This window comes from Apiospora aurea (assembly GCF_038362705.1).
Source record: "Apiospora aurea strain CBS 24483 chromosome Unknown utg000008l_segment0_segment0, whole genome shotgun sequence".
Taxonomy (NCBI): domain Eukaryota; kingdom Fungi; phylum Ascomycota; class Sordariomycetes; order Amphisphaeriales; family Apiosporaceae; genus Apiospora; species Apiospora aurea.
The window spans coordinates 1,511,515-1,534,517 of NW_027117395.1; the positions used below are offsets into that span (position 1 = coordinate 1,511,515).

The 23,003-nt window shown below is 54.0% G+C and overlaps 6 protein-coding genes across 6 annotated transcripts; 2 read left to right on the forward strand and 4 right to left on the reverse strand.

The window, feature by feature from the left end:
• Positions 1-485: 485 nt before the first annotated feature.
• On the reverse strand, positions 486-2,646 carry PG986_011949 (uncharacterized protein; the record flags this gene model as incomplete). The annotated part of the gene is made up of 6 exons (XM_066848171.1): positions 486-697; positions 809-1,142; positions 1,164-1,952; positions 2,043-2,259; positions 2,402-2,524; positions 2,597-2,646. The coding sequence occupies 6 exons, from the start codon at positions 2,644-2,646 to the stop codon at positions 486-488; spliced, it is 1,725 nt and encodes a 574-aa protein (XP_066694867.1).
• Positions 2,647-3,771: 1,125 nt separating this feature from the next.
• Positions 3,772-5,520, forward strand: PG986_011950 (uncharacterized protein; the record flags this gene model as incomplete). The annotated part of the gene is made up of 5 exons (XM_066848172.1): positions 3,772-3,930; positions 4,090-4,276; positions 4,311-4,480; positions 4,551-4,892; positions 5,011-5,520. The coding sequence occupies 5 exons, from the start codon at positions 3,772-3,774 to the stop codon at positions 5,518-5,520; spliced, it is 1,368 nt and encodes a 455-aa protein (XP_066694868.1).
• Positions 5,521-5,749: 229 nt separating this feature from the next.
• On the reverse strand, positions 5,750-6,535 carry PG986_011951 (gnat family protein; the record flags this gene model as incomplete). Its single annotated transcript, XM_066848173.1, has 2 exons — positions 5,750-6,015; positions 6,112-6,535. The coding sequence occupies 2 exons, from the start codon at positions 6,533-6,535 to the stop codon at positions 5,750-5,752; spliced, it is 690 nt and encodes a 229-aa protein (XP_066694869.1).
• Positions 6,536-7,976: 1,441 nt separating this feature from the next.
• Positions 7,977-8,566, reverse strand: PG986_011952 (uncharacterized protein; the record flags this gene model as incomplete). Its single annotated transcript, XM_066848174.1, has 2 exons — positions 7,977-8,301; positions 8,412-8,566. 2 exons carry the CDS (start codon positions 8,564-8,566, stop codon positions 7,977-7,979), a joined length of 480 nt encoding a protein of 159 aa, XP_066694870.1.
• A 772-nt stretch (positions 8,567-9,338) lies between these two features.
• PG986_011953 (NADH-ubiquinone oxidoreductase) lies at positions 9,339-10,998 on the reverse strand (the record flags this gene model as incomplete). Its single annotated transcript, XM_066848175.1, has 3 exons — positions 9,339-9,508; positions 9,561-10,548; positions 10,624-10,998. 3 exons carry the CDS (start codon positions 10,996-10,998, stop codon positions 9,339-9,341), a joined length of 1,533 nt encoding a protein of 510 aa, XP_066694871.1.
• A 486-nt stretch (positions 10,999-11,484) lies between these two features.
• PG986_011954 (trimeric LpxA-like protein) lies at positions 11,485-12,130 on the forward strand (the record flags this gene model as incomplete). The annotated part of the gene is made up of 2 exons (XM_066848176.1): positions 11,485-11,880; positions 11,930-12,130. 2 exons carry the CDS (start codon positions 11,485-11,487, stop codon positions 12,128-12,130), a joined length of 597 nt encoding a protein of 198 aa, XP_066694872.1.
• Positions 12,131-23,003: the final 10,873 nt, after the last annotated feature.

Below are 23,003 nucleotides of genomic sequence, written 5' to 3' on the forward strand. Positions count from 1 at the left end.
TGCAAGTATGTAAAGATAGGCTCCTCGCTGATGTCTCCATTGCAGGGGAAGCCGAAACAGACTGGTGTGTATAATTGGCTGTGTCTGGGGTGTTGGCCGAATATGTCTAGGCACACATCTAATGACTTCGACGTCATTGCTTTTCTCTTTCTCTAATAATACCGATAGGCTTCGTTCATTGTTAGCTGTCACGGTGCAAGGTGAGATGAATGACATATTCTGGCACCAATGTAGTTAGATATGTTACTTAGTCCAACGCGGTGCCGAAACGGGCTCGAGTGAGCCGGTTCCGGCTCCGATCAAGTCGTTGGGACGTCATTGGGGCTCAGCAGGAACAAGGGTGATTGAAGTCAACTGGTCTAAAGGCGTGATAGGTCGCCACTTCAATCCCTCGCTCAACGGCAAGGAAAGTCTCCAGCATCCGATCCCAACCGTGGACAGAAAATGCATTATTACTCCTACTAGTACCATAGATGTAAATCCGGCTACAACAGTTTCCACTTCTTACGGATAAGGTCGGCGCATTTCTCGCCGATCCCGTAGGCCGGCATCTGGGTGTGTGAGCCACCGAGAATCGGTATGATGCTAGCGTCTGCCACTCGGAGGTTCTTGATCCCCCTTACCACCAGTTCTTCATCAACCACGGCCTTGGGGTTGTCCGCTTTACCCATGGCGCAAGTGCCAGATGCGTGGTAGCCTGCCGAAATCCCCGTGTCAGCTGTGTCGGATTCAATACGTATACGTTGGGGAGAGATATAACAAGAGAGGGAGAGGGAGAGGGAGAGAGAAAAGGAACGCGAGTACCTACATGTCGTAGCATGATCCTTCACATATGGGATCCAGTCCTCCCTGGTCTTGTTTGTATGATGCGTCAGCTCCGGCGGCCACGACCCCTTGACAATGTCGCGGGTGCCCTTGCCCTCCATGACGATCTCGTTGCCCAAGCGGCAGGCCTCGGCCAGGACCTCGAGGTCCAGGGGGTGGGTCAAATAACCGCAGTCGACCTTGGGCTTGTCCAGGGGGTCGGCGCTGCGAAGCGTGACCGAGCCGCGCGACTGGGCGCCGAAGAGCTCCGCGATCATGCTGAAGGCGTGCTCGCCGTCGACGGGGAACTGGTCGTACTGCTTGGGCCCGCCGTAGCACTAGGTGTTGAAGAACTCGACGTTGGGCTGGCGCGGCGTCAGGCCCATGGGGTCCCTCCCCGGCAGGCGCGGCGCCGCGTTCCAGAGGGGCGAGTCGGCGAGGCGCTCGTCGAGGCGCGCGTACGCGAAGGCACCGAAGGGGAAGGTGGACAGGAAGCCGGACTTCTCGTCCTTCCAGAGCTGGTACGTCGTCTTGAACGCGTCGCCGTGGTAGACGAGGTGGTCGTTGGTCAGGCCCGGCTTCTCCGTCTCGTAGAACATGAAGACTATGAGGTGGTCCATGAGGTTGCGCCCGACGCCCGGCAGGTCCACGAGGGTCGGGATGCCCAGGGGCTCGAGGTCGGCCCGGGCGCCGATGCCGGAGCGGTTGAGGATGTTGGGGCTGCAGTAGGCGCCGCCGCTCACGATGACCTCCTTCCTGGCTGAGAGTCGTGCGGCAGTGCCGTCCGGCTTGATGACCCGCACGCCGGTTGCCTGCAGCTCACCTCGAGAGTCGGTCTCGAGTATGACTTTGTCGACATGCGTCTCAACCAGGATGGTGAGATTTGGCCTCTGGTTGTTCTTGGTGATGAAGTCGGCCCCCGTGGTGCGAATGCCTTGGTGGACGGTGCGCGGAGGATGGCCGCACCCCTGAGGGTTCTCTCCATGCGAGAACATGTCGTGGTCCAACGGCATGCCCTTGGACACCATGGACTTGAGGATGAGGTCCGAGATGGGGGCCAGGTCATGCGGCTCATTGTGCAAGGGACCATCGTAGCCGTGGGACGTGACAGAATCGTTGAACCACTCCTTGGCGTGAAATGTCTCGGCCTGGGGTTGAATCTCAAGGTCAGCCACCAGACAAGGCCGATTTATAGTATTCCGCCTTCCATAAAAGGGCCGAAGCCGCTTCCTACTTACCTTGCGCATATAGCCAAAGAACTCTTCCCCGCTCCAACCGTCGAGGCCCCAGTCGTCGTAGTCCTGCTTCGTGCCACGGATGCAAAGCGTCCCGTTGCAGCCCGAGCAGCCGCCCAGGTACTTGCCCCGACTCAACTTGACCCGGCGGTCGTTGATGCCCGCCCCTTCGTCAGCCACAATGTTCCAGTCCGTGTCCGTATCAAAGAGCTGGGACCATCTTCAAAAGACGAATATTTCAACGTCGTCAGTATATATATGCGTGTGTGTGTGTGTGTGGGACTATTTCTTAGACATGCATGAAGAAAAGGGAGGGGGGGGAACGAAGCAAATGGGGCAGAAATAACCAAAGGTTCACTCACCCTCCTGTCATCTGTGTGTTCTCCAAATGCTCGTTGTGCTGGCCGGCCTCGATAACGAGCACTCTGAGACTAGGGTCGCTTTCCGCGAGCCTCCCGGCTACGACACATCCGGCCGTGCCACCTCTACGGGTTCACATAAGCAAAGTCAGCAAAGGTGGCATGATATAGACTTTGGTCTAGTAAAATGCAGCTCACCCGCATACAATAAAATCGTACTCTTCGACATGAGTAACTACCGAGCCCATGTTGGCGCCAGGTCAGATGGTTTCCCCAGCACAAGAAGATGAGAAAGTGATCCTTGGGAAGGAAAGATGTGTTGCTCATGCAGCAGGAGGCTGGCGACATCATGCGTGTGTCAACCTGATATATCGATGCGGCCGCCTCGTCGGGGCAATGGACCGATCGTCTCTCTCCAACTTTCCCCGCTGCCCGCGATACGGAGGGGGTTCTTACTCAGATGCCTAAGTAAGCATGTATGTATGAGGAGTGGCCAATCTGCAGTCTCGTGCAGACGGGCGCACTCCCAACCCAACCGTCTAGCGTCATGTAGTCGTCCCCAACGCACCCCCCGCCGCGGTCAATTGGTTTGACGGCCCCTGTGCCGAGAGGGGGTGCGGGCTGGGCGATCTGCAAGGCCCGGCGCCAACGTTGAAGACTTGTAGTAAAAGCAATTCGGCCGATGGGGCAACGATGCCAACCCGCGGCGGTTCGCAGTCCAGGTGGAGCGGCCAAGACAATGTATTACTGTACGCGGCAAAGATGTCGGGTTGGGGGTTGGGGGTTTGGCAATACATACGTGACTAAGGATTTACTAGTCTCGGCTGCCTCGCCATGGGGCCACAGCAGCAGCCCAGCGGCATGAGACGACAATACTTGGGTGTGAAAGTGTACATGCAACCACCGTATGTCTTACACGGCAACGCTAGTAATTGGCCGGCTTGCTCGAGAGTGACAGAGCATTGAGTTTATGAATTGTACTGTATGCCATGTCACCTGTCTCAGACGGGACCGGATATCGGGATAATTCATCTCGTGGCTTTTTCGGAGCGCCTGTGGGTGACGATGAAGGATTGGGTGCTGGCTCGTTGAAACATGTCTCTGCAATGCAGAACGGTTCATGTGAGGGAGAGTAGGAAGGCCATGCTGCTTTTGACAGCCACGTCGCCCAACACCCGAACGTACGTTTTCTTTCCCCGGGGTCGAGGGAATATAGACGGACTGCATATAGGACTCCAATGGATATTCTGTTATATCACTCGTCAAAGCCGCAACCCTACGGTATCGAGCCCGGAGCTTATTCAAGTGCTCTCGCTACACCCCATTGTGCTGTGGATCGACCACCTGCCGGACACGTTTTGCTTCCAGTCAACATGAGCGAAAGCACTCCCTTCCAGAGGGAGGCCTGGACAGAATATGCCACTGGGGTTGTGGCGCTATTTCTTCGCTACTTTGCCCGTTGGAGAGCCGTCGGGTTCAAGCAGTGGCAAGGAGACGATGTCTTCGCCGTCCTCTCACTAGTCTTCTGGACGGTAAGTAACCCACTCTAGCCACATACCTTGATACTAACACTCACATCCCATTTTTCTCCCAGGCCGAACTATGCATGCTAGAACTGATCGGTACCTGCCCCCGGCTGTCTCTCCATGTCCGATGACGCAGGGGGGCTTGTTCGTATGACTAACAAGTAGACCTTTTCCCCTTCGATTCCAGGCGAAAACGGAACGAACATAGGCATCACGGACGAGATAGGAGCCCGCATGAGCCCGGAACAGATCGAGGTGCTGGCCGCGGGCTCCAAGTACCTGCTGGCTGGGTGGTGCTTCTATGTCACCCTCATCTGGTGCCTGAAGGGAACTATGCTCTGCTTCTTCCACCGTATCACGCAAGTTTCGCCCCCCCCTTCCAAAAGACTACGGCGACGGTGCTGACCTAGAGGCGTTAGGGGAGGGTTTACGTCTCCAGAGATTCGTCAAACTGCTTGGTCTTCTCTGCGTACTTGCCTATATCGTCATGCTGGCCGTGATTTTGGGACACTGCCAGCCTATCCGTAAGAATTGGCAAGTCTATCCTAACCCAGGTGTAAGTTGTGAACGTTTCCAAGTTTATATAGCTTCCCCTTGCCAGCATAAATCTAATGGGCTATTCACAGGATTCATGTACTCTGGCAGTAGCCAATTACTTGACTTTGGTCGTTCTCAACGTTAGGTACGCGAGCTCTTTTTCTTGCGTACTTCAGCCTATTTGGCCGACAATCGTGTCGTTGTTCGGTCGAGTTGCTAATGCGGGCGTTTGCAGCACCGATGCTTTGATCGTGGCGACCCCCATCCCTTTGCTCTGGAAGGTCAAGCTCACGAGCGGGCGAAAGGTTGCGGTTGGCCTCCTCCTCTGCTCCGGCATCTTCATCATGATCGCCACCATCCTGCGCTGCGTCATGTCGCTTCATGACATTCAAGGCATCAATGTGAGCACCATTTGGGCCATTCGGGAAACCGTAAGTGAAAAAAAAAACCGCGATGCCCCGAAAACAACTTCCCCCCTTATTATCTTCATCTCCAGTACACGAACGCATCGACTCATGTATAGGAGACTGACCTTAAATTTCTCTACAGTTCATCGGCATCATCGCAGTCAACGCCGCCGCCATCAAACCGCTCTTCTCGCAGTCCAAGTGGATGAGGTCGACGCTGATGCGCAGCAAAGATGGCCTCAGCAGCTCCCAGAGCGGCGGCAGCCGGTCGGCCGCCCGCACCTATTTTCCTTCCCGGCGCGGCAACACCAGCAGCAGTAACGACGGCGGTTACGCCGCGACGGCCGCGGCCGCGAGCCTGACGCACCCTATGACCGCGTTCGGCGGCGGACACTGGTCGGCCCAGGGCAGGGGCAAGAAGATAGACGGAGACGGAGACATGGCGCACTCCGCCACGCACAACTCGAGCGAGGAGATGATCGTGCCGCCCGACTTCGAGGTCACCGAGATCACCCCCGACGTCGAGAGAGGCATGGGGGCAGCGGACAGGTCCCAGCGTCACCAGCAGCAACAGGACCACCAGCGTGGCGGCCGACAGTCTGGCGGGGGTCGGGGCGGCATCATGGTCACCACGACTTACCATGTTGAGTAGGTAGACCTCATGAGCGGGAGGCGAGCCTCTTGAGAAGGACCCCCCTTTTCGATATGACTGATGTTCGAAAATGCATTTCTTTTAACAGTCCAAGGCGGCCTGTTTTCTTGTCATATATACTTGGCGTTATGGTTGGAAAAGCTTGTAGATCGTTGTACAGAGTTTGTCTGATGGAGCCCGGAATCGTCTGTGACCTCTGCTTGTCCCTCAATAGGCCTCCCAAAGCAAATCAATTGGCTTGACTTTCGCCAGCTTTGGCGACCCCAAGCTTGGTGGTAGCATCGCGTTTCATGAAGGTGCCACTCATAGCTCCCTGGCCTGTTATCTTGCCGACGTCGTGGAAGCCAAAGGCTTTGTACAGGGAATTCCCCTCGGGGGATGCCTCGATCCAGCCAGGAAGGGCTAGCTGGTCGGCAAGATCACATCCCCATTGCATCATCAAGCTGCCGGCGCCCTTCCTTCTGTATTCGGGGCTTGTGAAGCAGATATGGAGATCTAGTTTGTCCATACCTCAGCCAAAGTACTTCAATCGAACAGGCGAGAACGGAAGCCCGTAAAGGGAGGGGGGAGACATAAATAAAAAAAGCTTACGCAAGAACCCATCAGGATTGGCAGCCTTGCGGGCCGTATTCATTTCGTCCATGACAATCTGCGCCCTCTCCAGCGCCTCCATGTCCCCGCGCTCGGCGAGCCAGGGCATCGGCGCATCGTCCGACTGCTGCGCCGCCGCGTCGTTCAGGTACACGCGCCAGTTGCTGGCGGCGGCGAGTTTTCCCCTGCCGCCGTCCGGGCCCGGGGCCTTGTCGCGGACCAGGATCCAGAGGTCGTGGATGTTGGTGCGCATCTCGGCGCCGAACCGCTTGGCCACGCGCGGCAGGTCGGCCTCGGACCGGCAGCCCATGAAGCTCTCGCGGATGAAGGCGGGGAAGCACTCGTACTCGAGCTGCGCGACCTCGTCCATATCCTCGGGCGTCGCGCGCGTCAGGGTGAAGCGCGGCTGTTCCTGCGGTGCCATATTGGGCGGTTGGTTGCTTGGTTCCTTGGTCGCACACGTACACACGTAAAGAGAGACAGCCGGTCGAGTCTAGTTATACGTGTTTCTCTTGAGCGTCACAGGCTGGCCGACGGTAGGTGAGCCGGCTGTATTTGCAGGTGTATACCACGTGTAACAAGAGCGGGGGATTCACAGCTGTGTTCCCCTATGGCTAGATATACTTGCTACCTACCCGATTCCACGGGACAACCCCGCTGTCTGCGAGCTGACGGCAGGCGAGGTAGCAAACATCCCTTGCAGACCTCCTTATTGGCTGCCACTGTCACTTCTTGTATGTGGTGACTAGAGGACTGCTTGACGAGCTGTCGGATATTGATTGCATTCCGTACCAAGTTACGTGGCCCGGGGTCTCGGGTTGCAAGCGTCCCAGGATCCCGCCGGGTCTCGGTTCGTAGAGGTCCTAGTATTCCGCTGGAAATCGGGTAGAGTAGAAATCGCCGCAGACGCACCGCACCCACGGGGGGGGGTCACATTACTGCATCTGCTGCCGGGCGACTTGGCAGCAAAACAACACCCCGCACTCCGGAACAACACCCAAAACTGCTCTCAGCTGCAAAATAGTAGTAGGACACCATGTTGCTGCAAATCTCAAGTCACCAAAAGTGCAAAAGGTTGGGCCCATCCGGAATTCGAATCCGGGTCACGTGCATATTGCGTAAAACCCAAAGCACGTATACTGCCACTATACTAATGGGCCGTTGAAAGAAATCCACTTTATTAATCATCATGATAGCCAGTTCACTCCCCAAAGCCCTCGGAAATCTTGAATTCAATCATCCTCGCGCAACCAATGCAATATGTCGTGCTGGGCTGTTTTGTTTCGGTATATGATGCAGTGGTTCACCAGGTACCATGGTCTGTATCAGTGCAAGGCAATGAGAATCGCAAGCGCCAGGTCGAGCGAGCACACCCTCTCTAAGACATTGACGGATTCTTCACATCCGTGGATCCTTGGTACCACTATTTTCAGAAGTGAAGGGAGTAACAGCAGTCTCGTGCAAAGATGTGCCGACGTAGGTAAACACCAGACCTTTTATTGGTTCGAGGTAAATTTTTGCCACTGACAACATTCCCAACCATCAGTTTGTGGCATCAGGCCGTTTGCAAGAACCAGCTGCTAAACGTTTGTTTGTATACATCCTCCTCACTCTGGTGTTACACTGGTTCACTCTAGCTGGCACATTTTTCGAGAGATTTACAATAAAGAACTACACAAGACCAGGATGAATATGTCAATATGGTAATTATGTCTTCTGATATCGGATATGTAGCAATCCCCTTTGTGGATTCTCAGTTTATACATTAGTACAGAACATGGTGCCCGTCTACTTGCAATAGCAATGTATCGTATTGGCCATTTTATTGCCTGTCCCTCCTCTTTCAGTGGTTTCCGAATCAGTCCTCAAATATTCCGGTTCCTGTCGTTGAGGGCCTGATGATTGCGCTCCTCCGGCGGCCCATCCACCCTCTTGCGCGGGTGCTGCAGCCCGAATGGTGGCTTGAACGTCTCCGGGTCGCGGTCCTCCGGGTGCATATGCTTGGACTGCCCACCGTTCGCCGCGGTCTCTTCCTTCGTGGCGCGCACCTTGCCCGCCGGGTCGAGGTCCGGCCGCTTGTACCCGGCTTCGATATCGCGCTGGGCGGCTGCCGTGGGGTGCGTACCGGATGCCGAGCGGGAGGTGTAGAGGTAGAGCGCCGGCAGTGTGAGGCCGATGAGGGCTATGCCGCTAAGTCGGAGAAGACATTACAAGGTTAGCGATATGTTGATACATAATGTGCATATGAGTGCATGGGGTTAAAGGGGATGTGGAGGGTGGCCAGCCACGATATCACTTACATGGCTCGGTTGTTTCCGCCCTGGCTCGGCGGTGGCTTGTGTTGTGAAGAGTAGGTCCTGCTCGTCCTGCATGCATCAAGCCGCTGTAGCTGGCTTCTTCGCCCCAACGTGCGAGTTGCGGAACGAGTCGTAGATTGCAGTATCTTTGAAGACATATTTGATTGTAAAAAAAAAAGTATAATGTTCGTAACTCTGTTTTTGTTACGTTTGGCTATGACAGGCTTTTCTCAGTAATGTATGTGTGGCCTGGGGGCAGCTCTGTATTAATACCCCCAATTCTTTGCGTATCGATGATGATAAAAGTATGAAGTCATTAATACAGCTCTCGATCCCTTCCGCCCAGCGGCGCCTACATGTCATGGTGTTACTGCTACCTGTAAGTGGATCTGTGAACTGTAAGTTTAGGCGGGATCTGGCCGAGTCGATGACGAGTAGTAAATACCACCTTCGGTCTCAGGGTCTTCCACCCAGGTAATCGACCCGCGCTAGTGAAAGCGTGCATGTACACTTGTTCATGCCCCTTACGAAACACCGTGGACAGTGCGACAGAAATTTGGCAATTCTAATAATGGCCTGTAAGGTTCCGTTCCGTGAGTGTCTTCGTTTTCAGGCGCATCGAGCCTACCGGCTCGAAACAGCCATTGCTTACTAGCTCGCGCTGCTGAGAAGCTGGCATCAACGGTGGAATTCTATCAATGCCATGTCATTTACCCCGAGTGCGTTTCAATGTAGGAAAAGGTCGTGTGCCAATAGCCACAGCACAATATCACAATGATTGTATCACAAGGAGGCACGTATAGGCTCGACCCCTATCCATGGTATACGTGACTTATGGAGGAAAACGGGTTATTATGTACAAAGTAACAAGGTAGTCGTGCAAAGTGTACATTCTTTCGGCAACTCATCATCGCCACATGCATCTATCGCTTACTGGCCAGGCGCAACGAGCTTGCCTTGCGCGCGGGTGTCGGCCTTCCAGCCGCCAGCCAAGGCAGGTCCGCCATTCTCGGCAGCGAACTTCTGCATCCGCGCTTCCAGTTCGGGCCGGAAATGGCGGATGAGGCCTTGAATAGGCCATGCGAAAGCCTCGCCGAGAGCTGTGAAATTATTAGTGGCCATTTCGACTCGAGTAAAAGGGGCTTGACTTACCGCAGATTGTGTGTCCCTCGACTTGCTTGGTCAGCTCTTGCAGCATGTCAATCTCACGATCACGACCCTGGCCCTTCTCGAACCGCTGCATAATCTGCTCGGTCCACTTGCTGCCTTCACGGCACGGCGTACATTGACCGCAAGACTCGTGACGGTAGAAGTGACTTAACCGGGAAATAGCGCGGACGACGTCGGTGCTCTTGTCCATGACAATGACAGCCGCAGTACCAAGACCAGACTGGCTGTCCTTGAGAGCATCGAAGTCCATCAATTGCTCATCGCAAATGTTCTTGGGGAGAATGGGCGTAGAAGAGCCACCAGGGATGACGGCAAGCAGGTTGTCCCAGCCGCCACGAACACCGCCGCAGTGCTTCTCAATAAGCTCACGGAGAGGAATGCTCATCTCCTCCTCGACGGTGACGGGGTTGTTGACGTGACCGGAAATGCAGAACAACTTGGTGCCCTGGTTGCGCTCCCGGCCAAAGCCAGCGAACCAGCTGCCACCTCTTCGGCAGATGGTGGGGGCAACAGCGATGGTCTCGACGTTGGCCACGGTAGATGGGCAGCCAAAGACACCGACAGCAGCCGGGAACGGCGGCTTGAGACGGGGCTTGCCAGGCTTGCCCTCCAGGGACTCGATCAGCGAGGTCTCCTCACCACAGACGTAGGCACCGGCACCTCGGTGGAGGTAGATGTCAAAGTCGTATCCGGAACCGCAGGCGTTCTTGCCAATCAGACCGTCGGCGTAGGCTTCGTTGATGGCGTGCTGAAGGACGGCGGCCTCCTGGACGAATTCGCCTCGGATGTAGATGTAGGCAGCAGTGGCGTTCATGGCGCGGCCAGCGACGAGGCAGCCCTCGAGGAGCTTGTGGGGGTCCTTTCGCATGATTTCACGATCCTTGCAAGTACCGGGCTCGCCTTCGTCGGCGTTGACGACCAAATACCGCGGCTTCGTATCCTTGTCCCAGTCCTTGAAGTTCATGAAAGACTGTAGTGGGCAAGATGGTTAGACACGATCAAAGCCGGTTTGCCCCATTGAGCAGGAGGCTGGCATAGCACATACCCATTTCAAGCCCGAAGGAAAGCCAGCTCCTCCTCGGCCACGCAGACCCGAGGCCTTGACCTCGCTGATGATCCATTCGTGCCCCTTCAGGATGATCTCCTTGGTCTTGTGCCAGTCACCCATCTTCTTGGCGGACTTCAGGTCGGGCGGGTAGCGGCCGTAGAGGTTCTGGAAGATGCGGTCCTGGTCCTTGAGACCGCCGTAGACACGCTTCGGGGCACCATCTTGGACGGTCGCAAAGGTTCGGGACTGGGAGGGCGAGGGCGAGGGCGTTGTCGAGGCGGCGGGACGGGCAATTCGGCTGCAGGTAGGCAGCGCGACGCGCGACAAAGCCTTTGCAGAGGCGGCCGACGGCGCCGAAGTCCTTGACAGCATCGTGAGGGGTTGTTGTCGCTCGATTGAGCCGGGAGAGTGGAGAGTTCAATGGCAATGGGCGAGGCTCTTTCAAACCCGAGCAGAGAGATGGTGGTTGAAATCGCCTCTTCGGAAATGCTTTGGCCGTGATTGGCCCAGCACGCTGCTGGTGGGAACAAACGAACAAACCCGCGGCCGTCGGAGCTTGGACCACAGGATGCTGACCTCATGCATTTTTGGCCCTCTAGTCATTCGTCCAGCCTGTGCTTTATGCAATTCCTCCGTGCTTTATGCAGGTTACCAGGTTAACCCGATCACCCAATCAATTCGATTGGACCACACTGGTCAATGGCTGGCTCGCATAACTCCGTACTCGACTCAACATGCCCTTGATTGCCCAGTCGCGATCTGGGTCTCGGTCTCCAAGCGATCCTAAAGCGTTCGAGAGCTGGTCTATCTAGCGCGGCAGTACCATTCCCCATCGGACTCAGACAGCCCGCCTCCACCATGTCGTCGTCGACCAAGCGGCACTCGATGATGCCCAGGGCAGGGCAGCTCCCAAAAGCGCCTGTCAACCTCTCGTCCTCGGTCGTCATCCACGACAATGCCGTCCTGACCGGAAACCACACCATCAACATCAGCAGCGAGACCGTCATCCACCCCCGCAACAAGCTTGACTCGTCGCATGGGCGCGTCACCATCGGCCGTCGCTGTATCATCCACGAGCGCGTCGTAATCGGTGCGCCTTCGGCTGATCCTACAAAGGGTGAATTCGGCGTGACGCTTGAGGACTACGTCACCGTCGAGGTCGCTGCTGTCATCGAGTCTGGATGTACTACCATCGGCGAGGGATGTCTGATAGGAGTGGGCGCCAGAATAGGAAGGGGCGCAAAGCTTGGAAAGGTGTGTGGTGTGCCACGCTTACGATTCGATATTTGGAAGGAACTAATAGTATTGCCAGCACTGCACAATCACGGCGAGGAGTGCGATCCAACCGGGAGAGCAGTTGCCCGATTACACGGTTCTCTATTCGAACGGCACACGACGTACTGACAAACGAGGCGTTACCGAGTTGAAGAACAAGGCTCAAGCACGCCAGATCGACGTTATGAGAAGGTTGATACCGACCAATCTCAATCGTTTCAAAGAATGAGGTAATCCCAGAGCGCCTCTGCAATACCGTCTGTAATCCAAATCGCGACCCAAACTGCAATTCGCCTGTAGACTTGGCCAATACACAAGGCCTTCTGTCACGCGGAATAGGGGAAATCTTGTATGCGCGGGACGGGCATTGTAGCATGCGTTGACTACGCCAAACCGTCCAATCTAGCGCTCTACAAGAAGCGATCCCGTCCGGTGGGATGCGATGTGTTTGCTGCGCAGTCTGCGCTTACATGGGCCACCGGGTCATTGACCTATGTGACATGATTGTCCTTATTACCTCAGGCAGCACTGCAGCTACTGTGCCCCTGTAGAGCGGCCAGAAGAGCTTTGGAAAGTTTCCCCTGCCTGGCCCGCTTTGGTTTGCAATAGGTGGACAGCCCGGGGGCCATCACACGAAGCGTTGGCTCCGGGCGCGCAGTCAACAGTTTGTCGGGGCATGTCTGATTACGTGCATTCGTGTTCAAGATGCCACTCAAGTGGTTGATAAGGGGAATGCTTTCCGATTATCTCACCTTTCATCCGAGGTACCGAAGGGGGGTAAACATACATTTTTCGCGAGATGTAGAGGAACCTCTTGAGGGCTAGACACATCTCCTGCCTGAACCAGGCTGGTATCATTGAGACGGCCGCGAACCAAGGGTTTTGTCCAGCGTGGACTGAGATTCAGCGGGTGAAGCACTTTGTGCACAAGTAAGACGACCAATGTCAACGATAACATAGCCACAGCCGAGCAATCCCGGGACAATTAGATGGCAATACAAGACGGTACATACCATTACCCATAATGACTGTCTCGCTTGACCACCCAAGCATTTGAAGGTCATCCAGCCTCGCGACGAATTCGTTGTTTATCGTTGGCAGCATACGGGGCAGAGCTTGTAATGTGTATATGATGCTAGAACAATCTGTTTGGTAACGTCGACTGAATGTTGACGAGGCATCAGTCCCGTTATATGGTAGTGTTGATCATATTGCCTCTGAGATACTGGCTATTCATTGGATACACAAATTGGAATGGTAGTTGGTTCTAGATATCCAGACCTTTGTCTTCTGTCTCACACATCCTAGGCACCTTAGACTTACTGCCTAAGGATGCCTAAGGATGCTGTATACGGCTCAGCCGTATATAAGCAGGTAGATCTCCCAGCTTAGAAGCAGATGTAGTTCTTTGCCTCAATAGTATCGACTTACCAAGTATGGTATGACCCGTAGCAAAAGAGGTCGCTCGTAAAGGGACAGTCGATCTAAAGCAAATGGATCCTACTGCTGTCTAGAGTATAACCAACCCTTAGCCTGCAACTTCAACTCTATTTCAGCATGTGAAGACTCTCAAATATATGCTTTGCTTTCTTATGTGAAAACAGTAAGATCCATGGCAATGATGACATAGGTGCTCACCAGTCCCAGGTACCCCTGTGTTACGAGCGCGAAGCCCCTGCTCGGCAGAGCAATTAGAATCTTTATCCCCATTGCCGACCTGAGGTGTGCTCCCAGGATGCTTCCAAGTGTTGAACATATTACTAGGCAAGAAGCCGATATTCCCATACAATGTCACATTGGTATATATCTCATCAAGGCTAACAACCAGACATAGCTTCTTCGGGCTCGCAGTTAAACACCTGCCCAAGGCACATGTGTTGACGTGGAAAGTACCATTCCTTGGAGTGTAGTCGCCCTCGATAGTTTCAACGACTTTGGAGGTGGAACAGGGGCCGTTGGCTCTCATGATATAATGATGGAACATGCAGGATTGGAATCGCTCAGTTGATGGCTCCCGGCCTGGGCTGTGGACATCACAATTGACTCATGTAGTGACAAGATATAACGTGGGTCTCTACAGGCTGTCTATTTTATGACAGCCACTGCGATGTAGCCCCTTATTTCTCCAGGAACTACGATAGCAGGCGCTTGAAAGTCGAGGGTCACCTCATCCCCCCCCGTAACGGATCATTTACATCCATTGTCCCATTTGTATTCTCAAGAGCCTCGTTTATTATGGTCACTAGCCTCGTTAGCTCTATATCGGGCATACATCCAAACGATCCAACAGATGGCCGCCCTCGTGGGAGCGAACAAACACATATGCCCAAGTGCATACTGGGGATAACGGTTATTACCCCCTTTTTGCCATGCAGGTTGGGGCCTGCTATAAGATGGGCCAAGGCAGCACATCCAGCTCCGACTATACGTTTGCATACTAGGCATCAGGACTCGACTGACATATCTTCCCTAGCTGTATTTGCAAGCCGTCAAATATTCTTTCCATCAGTCGGCCTCCGTTCTGAGCCCGCAGTACGAATATGACGTGTGTAGCCTCACGATATTCTATAGAGGGAATATGGCCCTCTACGTATGCCTGTCGGTTCCAGTAACCAATACTTTCACGCTCCAGGCCTGTAATACATCCCGCTTCTATGTCGTATGGATCAAGACACGGCTGCCATATCAGAGTGCTCAAATCTATCGACAATATGAATGACCCATAACAGCCGAGACATGAGATTTCAACAATTATTCACTATCCTGCCAGTTCGAGAGCCCTCACATCGCCATAACCAAAGTCCTGCTGCTGGATCGACACTATTAACTCGATGATATCAGCCTCCATGTGAATGTGTAAGCCAGCCCATTACTTGCTACCCCCATGTCTCTCAATGCCATTGCTGCATATAGGGATCCTATATTGGGGCTCCTTTTCGCTAGCAGACAAAATGGGGGCAGAAAAAGCAAGCGTACCGATAACCTGCCGCCACCCCAGGGGCCCAAGGCGAATAGCCAACAGCTAAGCCTAATGAAACTGAGATCTGGTCTCGGTTTCCCAACGCTCGGTGCTGGTCTCGAATGGATATCGGGCGATCTAGCCGGATCACCACGACGATCTATCGACCTGGGGTGTTCCAGATGTGCAGGCGAACATGAGCGTAACTCCTAGGCTCCTGTTTCGCGGTCGACGACTTTTGGCAAGACACAAAACGTAAGTAGTCATTTTCTCAACACTCAATAACAACAGCATGGCTCCGAGACTGGATCAGAGCCATGCCCACCGGCAACGCATTGAATAGCCCAGACACGGTAATTTACCCATCCTCCATGAAAGAGTGGGCTAGACATCGCCGACATCCGCCGCACCCAAACGACGATCTATCGCCATGAGCTGCAGTACCCTCAAACTCATGCAGGGACAATTCCAATCTGAGACCTGTCCATCTGGCGCGCGCTCCTCGCTAAGTGTACCACCAACCCACCACCCCATCCAGATTAAGAGATGCGGCTTCGCGGGGGAGAGTGGAAAACTTCCGGGTCGACACACGTCATCTTTTCTACTGCTCCCTTAGACCCCAAATATGACTGGATCGAGACATTGGCTCCCTCGTCTCCAGACTATCTTGTCCCATCACCCAGACCCCGGGTCCTCGGGTAAGAACGCCAGATCCTGCGGGTTTGGGATGATCGAAAAAAAAAAAAAAAAAAAAAAAAAAAAGAATCAAGCATTCTCTGCAGCACTTGCAATGCCATGTCATTGTAACAGTATCTCACAGTTCTCTCTCGGGCATCGTTCCGGTCAAGATCATAAGCATGAGCCACGCGAGGCAGCATCATCATCATCATCATCATCATCATCGACCCGCCTCGTGGCGTTGCACAAGGCTGGTGGTTCAGATACTAGGTTCAGGAGAAGCATCGATAGAAGACAGAATGACTTCAGTGGCCCCAGGAGAAACAAGAAGAGCGAGGTGGAGTGTGGAAGGGGAAGGGGAAGGGGAAAGCACCTTCGTCGCTGTGCCGGCCGTGCTGCCAAACAGTGTGCCTTCATCGTCCCGTGTGTGTCTATGATCACGAAAAAATGAAGGGACTCTGCGTAGATACTGTTGCTTTCTTTTCCCGCCCCCCCCCATGGGGAAGGTGGTGATCTTCTGGTAGGTAATTCGTGGCATCGTTGTTGCCCTTGACCATCATCATCAAAGCGCTCCAGAGCCTCGATGGACCGCCCAGGAGGCAGCCCCTATTTCTCACCTGCATAACTACATAACAGCATCACCCCAATGCCCGTTCGAACGGGTAGGTTCGCCAATGGTGCATTACGACTTGCTTTTTCCCTCGGCCCGGGGATCGATCCCGGCATTGCATCCACATGCATTGGTGATCGGGGTATGTGTGCTCGCCCAAGGGGGTCGAAGAGGAATAAAGGCGCAGGAGATAAAATTGACTGGAATTGATCTGTTATTGTTTTTATTTTCTGTTCTCTCCCAACGTCCCTTTCTTTGCCCTGTTCCGGGTATATTATTTGAGTTCGCGACCGGTTCTTTTCTGACGCTGGGAGGTACTCATGACCTAGTAAGCTTATTGTTTCTCTTTCCTGCCTGCCCCCCCTCCCAATCCATGTTTCTGCCGGTTTGCTTCCCCGGATTCACCTGATCGCGCTATATAACCTTGCTCGATCACCCGTCAGCTGAGGGGGGCCAGTGGCTTCCTGTGTACCTTGCATGGGCGAAAGGAGGGGGAATGACGGTCTCATGCCATGTGCGTTGATTCTACAGCAGGAATTGGAACTGCAATCTGCCACACCCCAAAGCACCGATGTTGTCTCATTCCTCCGGACGGGTTTTGTCACTCGGCGGATGGTTCCTGCAGGCTCTCTCGCTCATCTAGGAGCTAGGCGAGGAGCCTCGAAAGTGTATAACCATAATAGTCCGCATGAAGCAGTATAGTGGTACAGGGTACACGGCTGCTGACACTCACATGCTGTTCAAATGACGAGCTTCAAACCATGCCACGGCGAGGCTGCCTACTCACTAGCTACCACGACGCCTTCCGTCGGCTAGCGTACCGACGAAACCGCCTCCCCTGACCAAGGGCGGCCGGACGTGCGGATATCTACGGCCGTGACTCTATTGCCGAATGGACGTGACTTGTCAATCTTTTCTCTTCAATTGCACGAGTCACAGCAATTCGAGAATACTCTCCTGATCGGGGAGTAACACAAGAGCTCACGAGCCAGGAGCCAACGTTTTTGAGGCGTCCAGCCGACGGCTTGCTCTCTTCGATATGATCCACCATAATATGTATCTTACTTGCTCCCGCCCGTGACCATCACGAGCTGCTTGTGACAAAAGCGCTAATACCTTGAATTGCGTTACCCCTACCGTTCGTCGCCTGCGGCATGGCGTAGCTTCTCTGGCTTTCTTACCCCAGAAAACTCTCTTCTCCTGCAAGTGAGAGAGCCCCTTCCTCCTTGCCCCAGGCTTTGGCGTAGCAGCACATGAGAGCAAGGGGGAAAAGGTGAAGATGCATGCGCCCTCGTGCGGCCATCTCTCATGTAAGCAGGAAGAAAAGCCACCGGAGCTAGAAGAAGAGGCGATATGAGAGTTTAGGAAGCAGGCGATGCTTTTCCAACTGTAGCTTCGTCCTGCGAAAAGGTGTTACCGCAAAGTGTTCCCCCGAGTAGCTAGTTTGACGCGCTGGCGACACGGCCGGAGCGTCATCCACCACGCATGGCCATCGCCTCTCCTAATTCCTTTTCCATGTCCCATTCCCGTGTTGTGTCATGCGCTTCAACTCGTCCCGCGCTGCCTGCCACCGAGATGATGACCGACTGCATACATCCGGCCGGCTCATGGAGGTTTGGCACCCGCATTGCGCGATCTGGCTGGGCGCGGGTAACGAGTCCACATATTCTATAAGCGTGCGAGCTAGCGGAGACAAGAAAATGGAGCCCATTGCGGACGGAAAACTCGAGCAAGGAGAAGAGGCCGAGAAAAGCTACATGTAGAAAAATAATAATAAATGGTAAATGATAATAATCGATCAAAACAATAAAATCAAACTGCCGTAACTTTTTTTCTTTCTCTCTCCCGCACTTGTACCACCACTATCAAACCTAGTTATGTAACGTAGAACACGCAAGGGGTGGCTTGCATTATCTATCCACCGAGCGAGCACTCGGAATAGCAGGATGCAGATCCAAATACAAGGAAGAACAAAATAATGAGACTGCATACCTACCTACTCTGTTCAAAGTGGGAAAGACATTGAGAGCAGCAAATAAGTCGGTAGATGCGTTATGAACCGCCCCCTCTCTTGACGACCCATAACACCGTAATATACTGCTACCTGCCATACACACACACACACACACACACATTGCATGTCTGGGTAATGCATGATGACGGCGTGATGTTCCAACGAGCCTCAAAAGTCTAGGTCGTCCGGCAGATAGGCCTGAACTCTTACAGCCGCAAAATGTAACGCAACCACACCACACTCACACAGCAGCCGGATAACCTCCCCGTTGCCGATCCTGTTCTTATTTATTGCGCACCACAAACGCACGGCTACATAAAATGATAAACACAGCATATCTAGCAAGAGAGATATAGTAGCTGTATAGTGCCTCTTCCATAGGCATTTAGATTGATACAGCAATACGTAGCCTACCCTCGGGGCTGGGAAGGTGCAGCTTCCGCGAAATTACCTGGGCCGCTACCTAATCAATAGCATATGATAACGGTGCATTGTCACCGAGTAGAGGCGGCCGCGGCGGCCTGGCCTCTCGATTTCTCCCACTTCCTTTCATTGTCCGAACACACGCCGCCGCTAGCTTCATCTACTGGCGGCCGCACGTGGTTTCAAAATTGTCAATTCCCGACCCAGACCTGGACAAAAGAAAAACCCCTTTGTCCATTTTAGCAGGACCAGCGTCAATTGCGCGGCTATCATTTGACCGGGATGCTGACTAGGTCCAAGTACTTCCATGGGATTTTCTGACAGGTCGAAGGGCTAGAAGAAGGGCTGCCTCCAATCAAAGCACTTACTACTCGTCTGTAGACTGTATCCCCGAGGGGCGGGGTACCGAATCCGGGCAATGATGGAATGGCGATACAGTTCAACGAAATAGAGTTTTTGTGTGACCGAGAACATACTGAGATCAGCATGCGATATTCAGGGCGTTGGGGGAGGTGTGTTACACAACCACACAACCATCACGCCCAGAGGCATGAACGTTTACCCCTCAGGAAACCCCTCATTGCCGAGCGCCACACCTGTACATGGGGTTTCGTCACGCGTGGGGAAAAGGTTTTTTTTTCCCTTCTTCAACCACCTGTAGCACACACGCCCGTGGCTAATCCCTACCCCTTGATCAGAAAAAAAGGTTTATGTTACTCACTAAACCCGGCATGCATGAATGAATAGAACGAGCAAGACAGGTCAGACGAACCTGCAGAGTATCCATTTGTCATCTCTCGGCGGCTTTCTGGAGTCCTGCCTCCCTGAGGCTTGGATTGTGATGCGTATACCTCCAGCCTCGAGCCCAAGGGCGGGTCTTGTACATATGCCTGGTTGCACCTGGGTAGAGAGAGATTGTGTGAGTGTGTGTGCGCGCGCGTGATTGAATCGCCGCCATGCACTTGACGGGTAAATGACCGCTGGCAGGCTGGTTGCTGGCTTGGGAGGTCAGCTTGGCTTAGCCTGGGCGGTGCAAGGTCCGACCTGCAGTGGCTGGGCCTGCCGCATCGGACCTAGGTTAGCTGCCAAAAGAGCAAGAGAGTCCATGGAAGGCTTCTAGAAGGATGTGGGGGAGAGAGCGGGGGCACCCTAAATTCAATCGTCTGGACTCGTTGGAACAATCAGAATCGAGCAAACTAGGCCACTAGAAAAGAACCGAGGGGCCGGACCACAGTTGAACCGGCAATGCTGGGGGGCTAGGGGGTGGCTCCCTAGGCCCAGTAAGTACTTATGTAAGTAGGCTAGGCAGGTAGCCCACACGCCCACGCGCTGCCAAAAACCTCCAACCCCCCCACCCCCCAAGTACTATGGTACCGAGCCATGCCGACATGGTACGCGAAAAAGGACCGATCAGCAAGGACCGTTCTTACCACATTGCGGACCGAGGATGGATAGGATGCTGGAGTGCGCGAAAACAAGGAAGGAAAAAAAATCGGGATATTCAGGCACAGCAGATAACATCGTTGCGTAAACGGTCGCAACGGGCCGGCCAATCACGAGCGGCAGATTTCACCTCAAACAAACTGCTTCGACTTCTCTGCATGCAATCCTCACCAGCAAGATGAGTGGACGGACAGGATGGAGGGGACCAATGGGCCTATGGCACCCCAAAGGGGTCTGGAGGCTGTGGCCCAATGAGGGTGCAGCCTTTGCACCGCACCAGTCTGACACCTTTGGCCTAGCCGGAAGCTGAAACGAAAAGTCACCACCCCTTCGCCAGTTCACGGCGACCAATTCAGCGGCCAGATACACGCCTCTTACTGGACAATGGGACACAAGTGGCCGTTGCAAAGCCCGATTTCCACACTCTAACAAACCTCCGACGTAGCACCAAAGTCGCTGCTGGTTGGCTCCATCCCCTCACGTCAGCGCCACCCGTTGAATCCATATATGATGACGATTGAGATTGAAGATGGTATGTCGGCGGTATTGTCTCCGGCCGTTGCGCGTGGATACGAGCCATGGCGGTGTCAACCGATGTCAATATCGAGATGAAACTTTCGATCTGGGCCAACAGCTGAAAGGAAATGGGGCCGGCCAGCCATCGCTTGACCGATCGCCGCGCGGCCCCCCAGATGAGCTGTTTCGCGAAGGAAGAAATGGAATCAACTAAAAGAACGTGATACGGTGAAGTAAATTAAGCGACGCGATAATGGAGGCACTCCGGAGGGCCACTCACGGTCCCCGTGTCGGTCCCTCCTCCCTGTGTTTGGGCCATTGGCAGACCGATCCGCTTGGCAGCCAATTTTTCCGCGCCTATCCCGCTGTCGATATCAACGGTGCGGACGGCCTGCCTGCCTACATTCAGCGCATACCTGCCGACCGATGTGTGCATCCTACCTGATGGGATGGAAAGCGATAGTATCAAGCGCACAACCATGGACGGCATAAAAGTATTCTGGGGTGAACAAGGTCCATCGCTGTAGGTAGACGGCAGGTGCGGTCTCTTCCCCCGGGCTGCGGGCTATCACCACCGTACATACGGCTGGTTTTCTTTGAAAGTCGGTGTAGAGATAAAATAGGCTTTCAGCTCTCAGCCAATTTTTCTATTCGTGCAAGGCCGAAGGCAAGACGGTTATAGGGTATCGTTGCTGGCGAGTTGCAGCCTGGGATTTTCATGGCCATTGCCAATTCACGGCCGCATGCATGCATAGATGCCGTGGCGTGGCGTACATACACACCCAGACACCAGACCACGGTGCATCTTGCGGTAGATTACTAATAAGGAAATCGATCAAGGCCTGACCGGGCGCCGCATCGTATGTACCGAAGACGAAGATCCCTTCACCATCTTCCTCAAGCGACAGGCCGCCATGCTACACACGCGTTGGAGCCCAATATAGGTGACCTGAAAAATTCTGAATAGACCTTGCTGTCCTCGTTCGTCCCCCTGTTTCAAGAGCCCCTCACTGCAGTGACTGGCTGAGGGAGTCACAGCAACTCATCAATTGAGTGCGCGTGTGACGGACTGAGACTGAACGCGGGGTAGTGAAAGTTGGAGGAGAGCATCCCGAAGCTGCCCCTCACTCACCACAGCCAACATACCCCATGCCCATGCAACAACTGTATTGCAGGCACTGGGTTATGCCCAATGCATCTGTAGTATACACCTTCGCACACAAGGCATTGATCAAACTATATGCCCATGGCCATGAGTGGTGGATGACGCTCCGAGCGTGTCGCCGGCGCGTCAAACCGGCATCGTCATTGCAACCGGCTGCCTTGGAAGGCATGCAGGTATTGATTGATATTATATATCGCACCAATGTACCTATGCGGCGCAGGTAGGCAGGCAGGTAGGCCCTTTCCTCATGCATGCGCAAGCAGGCAAGGAGGCAAGGTAGGGTTCTTCTTGCCGGGGTGGTGAGGTCACGACGACGCACAGTTTGGCCCTTTGGGCCTGTGGGAATCTGGCACCCTGAAGGGGTATAGGCCGTTTTCATGCGTGCCTCTTTTTTTGGCGCCGCATGTTTCGTGATAGAGGATGAATTTGCCCGTAAAGTTGTGGGTAAGAACAGCCCGGCCTGGAAAGGCAGTAGGGGAACACGCAAGGCGGTGAACTAACCACTCTTCTCTTCCTTCCTGCTATTAGTAACAGAACGTTTTTAGCAACAGATGCTTGTGATCGTGCCTGGCAGGTAGGTTAGGTAGGTAGGCTGTCGGAATATGCGAGGATAGACAGACGGCGGCAGATGGACGCCTGTGCCGGGCAATGTGGGTATAGCACTGACAGTCGGCAGATTAGTTTGGGAGAGGATCGCCTTATCGATCAACACCAGGTGAGCAATCTGCTGTGTGTAATTCGCACATCCCGCGCAGCGCTGGGCACCGAAGGCTGGCTCCACCTGTTCTAGGCCTGCCGGGCTGCCTGCTGCCTTGGAAGGCAATCCCACTGATCGTTATTTGGGGACTGGGCTGTGCCGCCTGGGATGATTCCCATTGTCGTCGTCGTGATGTGTAAGTTGTATTGGGCATGTCTCCGCTTCTGGACTACATATACTGGAGAACGCCATCTGATGTTGATTGACAGTCAGCTCACTTGAACTGGCAAGAACTGGAGCGGTCAGCGATCGGCTTTTTGCGTTCTAGATGGAGCTCGAGCAGGCATCATCCTGTGAAGGGGCCAAGCATTTCGCATAGTCTTTCCACAAGGAGTATTCGCCTATAGGTCTTTCTTTCCTATTACCGAATGAAACTCGGAATTGCCATGAGGCTGTATACCGATCCCTCCTAGCCCTCTACCTGATTTGCACTGGCAGGTGACTGACTGCCAAGAGATTTTCGACCAGTGCGGGCAAGCGTACGTGTATAGTCCACATTATAATAGTCCGCAGTAGTAATAATAGCAGCGGCATTAT